At 43.0% G+C, this 7,985-nt stretch overlaps 1 gene segment (V, D, J or C); it reads left to right on the top strand.

Annotated features, from left to right (window-relative positions):
* The first annotated feature begins 3,300 nt into the window (after positions 1 to 3,300).
* Positions 3,301 to 3,784, top strand: LOC113836047. The segment is given in 2 exon segments: positions 3,301 to 3,346; positions 3,453 to 3,784. Coding segments are annotated over 2 exon segments (378 nt in total).
* Positions 3,785 to 7,985: the final 4,201 nt, after the last annotated feature.

Genomic DNA, 7,985 nt, shown 5'->3' on the forward strand with positions numbered 1-7,985 from the left:
GCTAATTCTTCTGAAACTATCAAAGTTGTATTTTAATGGCCATTGTAGACCTAATAAGAGAGAGTGGTGTCTGTTGTGAAAAAACAAATAAAGTTAAAATTAAAAAATTAATAAAATAAGAACAAATTATATCAGAAATAATTACTGATAATTATTTTTATTCTTTCCCTGTTACTTGTTTTTGTATCTTTCATTTAGCTCTAGGCATTTAAATGTCTAATACTCCCAACAAAATGCTCCTTATACAGCTCTGGAAATGCAAACAAGGCCTTCCTTTGCTGTTTTAAACCAGCACACTCCTAACCCTGCAGATACTGTTGAAGAGCCCAGCTCCTGATACCAAGGCTTCCCATTGAGTGATAGCACTAAAGGAAAACCACGCACAATGGAGCTGTGCATGAGGGGAGCTTTCCCTGTTACTTTTAAATTTTAAATTAGTTCTTTTGAGAATTTGTTAACCTTAGTACTGTGTCAATCATTATACCCACTCCAATTCTTCCTGTGTCCAACTATTGCTCACTCTCAAATTCATGAGTTCTTCAAATTAATTAATAATTTTTCAGTCTCTCTCTCTTCCCCCACGTGTGTGTGTGTGTGTGTGTGTGTGTGTGTGTGTGTGTGTGTGTGTATAACATTGGGCTCATTGGGTAGCAAGAAGAATGCAAGTATTTGAGGAACCAGAGAGCAGAAACTGGCCCACTGGGTGTTTTATGCAGGTCATCAGTACCTTTGTGATGGGCAAGAGCAGGTCTTTTAACCAAAAACAACATTTATCATTTTGCTAGCTTGGTCAAATAATGAGCCAGGTACCTCCTGTCTTTACAAAACTAAAGGTCATAAACACAGACACACATTTCCAAGAAAATGTCCGTCAAAGCATCTTTACAGAAATGGGGTGATCCACCCTGATCCTCTCAGCCCTGAAACAGAACAGCTCCCTGGGTATGGAGTGACAGCTGGCATCTCCAGACAGGAAACCCACAAAGCATCAGCTCCCAACTTATTTTAGGGGATGATATTAGAGAAAACTGTGTTTTCCAGGCATGATCACATCTGTCCCAGGCATGATTGTCTACAGTTTCAGTTTTCCCATGAGTGAATGTCTCTAATAGAGCACACATGAATACAGTTTTCACACAATTTATGTTTGAGATTTGTACCCTCATGTAAAGATGTTACTACCCACTGTCCCTTATAGTGTTTCCTCTGCAGGTGTCAATTACACCCTCAAATCATGGGACAGTGTGAGTGACCATTGTCACATGCCAGCTCATGTCACTTTCAGGGAGGAGTAGAGTCTACTGTTCAGGTCTCAGCCTTCCCTGGATTCAGTTATAGTGACCTCAGCTATGAGTGGAGAACCAAATGCCTATATAATGTTCAGTGAGTGAAATCAAGATGAACACACCTCATTGAACAGCACAGTGTGAATGTGAAAACCAAGGGATCCATGGTCTGCTGCCTAAAGCCAGTGTTGTATGATGACCTCAAGTTGGGCACACTCTGGACCCAAGGAGTCTGATGATAAACATCTCAATATCTCTCAGGTACATTGAAGAAAATAGATTCTGTATGAGCAACATTTAGTCAACATTAAATAAGCTTGTTCTGCTAGGATTTGTGAAATACACATGTAACAAACATGAGAGCAGCCGGGTAGTTGTTGTGCATGCCTTTAATCCCAGCACTGGGGAGGCAGAGGCAGGCAGATCTATGTGAGTTGGAGACTAGCCTGGGCTACAGAGGGAGTTCCAGGACAGGCTCCAAAGCTATAGAGAAAACCTGTCTCCAAAAAATAAAACCCACAAAAGATGAGTCCAATTGATAGAAACACAGCAACTCTGACTTTCTTTGTTGACTCTATACTCTCAGTGCTCTTCTCTCTTCTTCCATTTTATAAAATTACATTTTAAGTTTGCTGCACTGCATCACAGGTGATCTTGGGCTAAGAGTTAGCCATGCTGCCCTCTGTGGATAGAATCTTTCTGATTCTCCCCTCTGACTGTCTCATGCAGCATGGTTTGCTTCTAACAGGTTCAGCCACTTTATGGTGCACAATGTCTACCTAGATCTGAGTGTCTGAATTTTGTAATTTGGAACTTCCTAGGATTGCCATTGCTTGTCAGTTTCTGGAATGTGCAGAATTCCATGAGCTAACCAGTAGTCTGGCCTTCTTTCCTCATGTTTATAAAGAGTGTGTCCAACACTGTTGTCGATGACATCCCAAACCTCAGCTGCCTCAACTACAGTGCTGGAAACCTGAGTCCATTCTATTTGAATCGGTGAACTAACAGATAAAATCCTCTTGTTCAGTTGTCCTGTCAGCATGTCAGTCACCACTAAAGTAGAGAAGGCTGCACACACAGCAACTGTTGTCATCCGTGATGAATGAATGGTGTTGAGTGAGAAGTCAGACAGAATCCCATTCTCAAGTCAACACTCATGGCCTCTAGAAAATGGAAACAAACTTCTGCACTTCAAGTAAGATCAGGACTGGAAAGTGCTTGGCACAGGGCATGGAAATAGCAGAGAACAAAAGGAGGAGCAAGGAAGGGTGGGTTAGGATGAGGTCATCCTTCTAGCAGTCCTGTGCTGGCACATGGAGGATGTGGAAAAGTCAAATGCCGGGATGTCCACTGTGTTCAAGTATCAGTCACTCCCCATTGTACTGAACAAATGTGCAGGGAAAGAACAACTGAGTTAGATAATAACAGAAGTATTTCAGTCTCCTGGATACACACAGGTATGGGCAGGCCTCTCCAGTCTCCTAGATGAACACTGGGATGCAGGCATGCCACATCATCTCAGTACAGAAAGGGAGTTTCAAACTTAGGAGGCAGCCGCACTTGGGGTGTGGAGTGTCCATCAGGGCTGCAACCCACAGGGCAAAAGAGAATAGCTCCAGAGCTTGTGGAAAAGCAACGACCCGCCCTCTTTAATGGAGGACATGGAGATTAGGTTTGAAATTCACACGAAAGTGCATCTTTTGTTTGCTTGTATAAAATGAAACAGATGAAACTTAGCATGTACCAAGGAAGAAAATAATGCATTATGTTAAAAAATGTTCCAACTATTGTCTTTATTGCCAGACTCCCTGAGCACATTCACATTTATAATAGGATCCCATCATCTCTAAGATCCAGATAGGGAACTTGCTATATAGCAGGAAGACATGCAAATAGGGCCTCTCTCTTCTCATGAAAACCAGCCCTGCACTGACGCTAAAGCTCAGACAAAGAGATCATTCCTGGATTCTCAGGTCTTCTCATTCAGTGATCAGCACTGAACAAAAAACACATCATGGATTTGTGGCTGATTTGGGTTTTCCTTGTTGCTCTGTTAAAAGGTTATTTATGAAGAAGAGATACTGGGTCCTTTAGTGGAAATGAGCCGGACAGATATAAACTGGAGCTTGTGTGACAGTTTGCTGACAAGATTCTCTGTGTTTGCAGGTGTCCAGTGTGAGGTGCAGCTGGTGGAGTCTGGGGGTGGCCTGATGCGGCCTGGCAGGTCCCTGCAACTCTCCTGTTCAGCCTCTGGATTCACCTTCAGTGACTACTGGATGGACTGGGTCCGCCAGGCTCCAAGGAAGGGGCTGGAGTGGGTTGCAGAAATTAATGGAGACAGCAGTGACACAAAGTATGTCCCGTCCTTGAAGGATCGATTTACCATCTCCAGAGACAATGCCAAGAGCACTCTGTACCTGCAAATGAACAATGTGAAGTCTGAGGACACGGCCACTTATTACTGTGCTAGGCCCTCCACAGTGAGGATCTCAGTGTGAACCCAGAAATAAACCTCCCTGTGAGGTCGCTCACCGCCCCCAGGGGGCGCACAGCACACACAGATCACATGTACAGCTCAGGATTTTTTTTAATTAGTTCAAATTAGGATCAAGCTTGTTTCAAATGTCGATCCCTTCTCCCTCTCTCAGCACTCATCCCCATCCCTCCTCCCCACCCCCAACCTACCCCCGACCCCATGCACCCTCTACTCCCCAGGCAGGGTAGGGCCCTCAAACAGGGCTCCGCAAAGTGCACCAAGTCTTCCTGGGCTTGGCCTGGGCGCTTGCCCATGTGTCCAGGGCAAGAGTGTATCCCTTCACGTAGGATGGGCTCTTAAAGTCCCTTCTTACACCACGGAAAAATACTAATCCACTACCAGGGGCCCCCTGGAATGCAGAGGCCTCCTCATTGACATCCATGTTCAGGGGTATGGATCAGTCCTGTACTGGCTCCGGGACAGCAGTCTGGGGTTGATGTCCTCCCCCTTGTTCAGGGTAGCTGTTTCTGTGGGTTTCTCCAACCTGGTACCCCGAGTGAGGTAACCCAGTCACAAAAAGACAAACATATGAGTATGTACTCACTCATATGTGAATTTTAGGCAGAGCAAAGGATTACCAGCCTACAATCCTCTTCACCAAAGAAACTAGGAAACATGAAGGACTCTAAGGGATAAAGGAATGGACCCCAGGAATGGAAAGAGGCAGGAACTCCTGTGGTAATTGGGAGCATGAGGGTAGGGGAGAGGGAGCTGCCAGATTGAGAGCAGGAGAAGAGGAGTGGAGGAGAGGAAATGGAGGAGCAGAAATATTGAGTTGGGGGCTGAATAGAGGAGAGAGAGCAGGATGAGAGATACCATATTAGAGGGAGCCATTATAGGTCCGAGGAGAGATCTGGCACTAGGGAGATTTCCAGAGACCTACAAGGATGACACCTACTGACAGTCCAGGCAATGGTGGAGAGGATAACCTAAACACCCTTCCCCTAAAATGAGATTGATGACTACATTTTATGCCATCCTAGAGCCCTCATCCAGTGGCTGATGGAAGCAGAGACAGACATCCACAGATATACACTGAGCTGAACTCTGGAACTTAGTTGAAGAGAGGGAGGAATGAAGATCAGCTCAGGATATTATGCAGACATGATCCACTCTGGTGTCTAGACTGCATTATTTTTTTTCTAAGCAATTTCTCCGCATTTCTCTCTACATGAATGTACTGCATGGCTCCTGTTGCTAAACACTGGGAGCAACACTGTTCTCCCATGATATCCCAGAGCTCCGCTGGGTCATGTACAGTTCTTGACCCTGGAGCCCATTCAAATGTGAATTAGTAAAGTAACAGATATAAGAGCCACAGTTTCAATTGTCCTGTCAGCATGTCAGTCACCACTCAAACAGTGCAGGCTGCACACAAAGCAATCTGGTGTCATTCTTCATAATTAAATATATTGACTGAGACGTCAAACAGACGTGCATCCTGTATGTTAACTTCTGTAGACTCAAGAAAAGGAAAACCTAACTTAAGGACACCTGGTAAAATAAGGACTTATAACTGTCTGGGATAGAGCATGAACGAGACTGAGAAACAAAAGACAATTGGAGGAGCGTTGGAAGTGAGGGCATCCTTCTGGGAGGCTGTGTAGGTCACCTGGAAGACTTGTTTCCTGCCTGGGGACCAGACTCCAGCAGCACAAGGCTCAAACAGAATCCATGGAGTCAGACATTTTTATCTGAGGGTGTTGAGGAAAAAAACATGTACACTCTTGATGGTTTCCTTCTTTATGCTTTTCCTGTACTCTTTCTTCTGTGTTCTATATTCTGTCATCTCTATCCAGAAATGTCCCCTCTTTTTCTCTTGATGTATTCCTCCTCCCAATCCTTATTAATCCATCACAGCTTTTAAACCCCAGCAAAATTTTCCAAACAATATAAAAATTACAATATGGTTACATTCAAATTTTCAAGAGAATGATTGCAATCAATATAAGCAAATAGAACGCATATTTTCCATATCTTTTACATGATTAAATATTTTACATATTACAGATGAAAATAAAGTTGTCGATGGAACCCCTGTACAACCATACCCAAGCAAACTGTAATAGATTAACAGTGTAAGCAAGCAAGGTATTCTTCTCAGCCAGTTCTTTTCCTGGCAGGCTGCAATTTGTGGCTACAAAGAAAGGACCAATTATTTCATTCTTTATCTTGAAAGGTAATCCTATAAGAAATCTTAAAAGAATGAGAAATCTAAATTTATATTAAAACTAGCATTATCACTTTTTATATCAGGAGACTGAAGGAAGAAATTGGTACAAGGTATTAGTCATTATCTTTGATTATCAACCAATCCTGAGCATAAAAACATGTCAGCTAATAAAAATTGGGCTGCTGTGTATTTGTGACCCCAATCTAATGAATTTATAACTCAACTATGTGTCCTTTGAACTTTAGTTATTTTCTGGGACATTTTATCTCAAAGCTGTTATCAAATCATCTAATCTAACCTGTAGTTACTTTCAGGCTTGGTTGCAGGTAGGATAAACACTAAAACCTGTGAATGCATCTTTCAACATTAAGATTGAAAGAATTTGAGACAGCCTGGCTTCCAGACACCCAATTGTTTTCCCTATTCATTAACCTGCACTACAGTCTATGCAGCCATGGAGGTGAAACTCAGAAGCCCTAGCTGTGTGACAATTCCTTGTATTTACTTATTATTATCAAAAGTATATTTAAACTAAGTTTATAATTATCAATTAGACAGTACAGCTTAAGAATAAATATCTTCACAATAATGCACAGGAAGATATGTCCAGTAGAATGGGATATTTCCACATGAGAAAACACTATATTACAGGCAGTGGGGATCTCCCCACAACCATTGACACCATTCAAGATACCAAAGAAATTTGGCAGCAGCAAAAATGAAAAGGAACAGCAAAAGCAAAAGACATCCTGGAGTTTTGCCTATCAGAGAATCATCCACCAGGGCTTCAACTCCTGTTTGGCTGACTGTTACGATAAATCTTTTTGCCAAAAGCCGCCTGAGCCCCACTGCCACGTGTGAGCTTTATGCCAGCTGCCCGCCCGAGTTAGGCCCAAATGAATACACAGAGAGACTTGTTACAATGCTGCTTGGCCAGTGACTAGGATTCTCATCTGTTAGCTCAGTCTCAATTATCATATATCTATATATTTTATAAGACTTATCTTATTGGATGCCTTATTGGCGTCCCTCCTTGTCGGTGGCTCACATCCCACCACTGGAGGAGGAAGGGGAAAAGAGGGCCCTTCCAGTTTCTCCTTCACTTAAATATGAGTCTCCTTGCTATGTCACTTCCTGCCTGGATCAGCACTTCTCTACTACATTTCCCAGAATCCTCTTTGACTCCTAGTCCCGTCTATTCGCTGTCTCATTGGCCAAACAGTATTTATATAACAATCAATAAGATAAACATGCACAGTACATTCCCCATCAGCTGACACCTGAACCTCAATTGCCACCTGCTGCTCCTCTGACAGGGCCACCTGCAGACACAGAAGTCAAAGCTCAGCTCCCCTTGAAGTTCAGCTTCTCAGTCACTCCCGATTTCCAGGGATAAATAGGTAAACATGCAGCAAAGGAAAACTGAATTAGATGATAAAACAAGAAATACACACACTGTCTGGAAAATGCTCATGCATGTGATTAGCTGAACACTGGAATTCAGGCATGTCACATGACCTCCATACAGAAAGGGAGTTTCCCACATCAGGAAGCAGCTGCTCACAAAGTTATAGCTATGGAAGGAGTTTTAAGTTCATCAGGAATGAGGTCCACACAGTAGTGCTGACTTCACAAATAATGAGCACTGCAAAGCAATGTCACTGCTCTCTTAATCCCAGATGTGGAGAATTGAGTAGAAATGAACATGAAAATGAGTCTTTATACAAAAAGGGATAATAGGAGATGATTTGAAAATGATATAATTCAATAACAATTTCCCCAACATTAACATTATGATCTGATTCCTACAGAAAATTAACAAAGAACCCAGGACCTGCCATCTCCAGGCTCCACTACAGAGCTTGCTATAAAGCAGGAAGACATGCAAATGGGCCCTCTCTTCTACTCCTGAAAAGCAGCCCAGCCCTGACCTTACAGCTCAGAGAGAGGAGCTCAGCTGTGGATCCCAAGACTTCACTCAGGGATCAGC

The sequence above is a fragment of the Cricetulus griseus genome, chromosome 5, assembly GCF_003668045.3.
Source record: "Cricetulus griseus strain 17A/GY chromosome 5, alternate assembly CriGri-PICRH-1.0, whole genome shotgun sequence".
In the NCBI taxonomy this organism is placed as follows: Eukaryota; Metazoa; Chordata; class Mammalia; order Rodentia; family Cricetidae; genus Cricetulus; species Cricetulus griseus.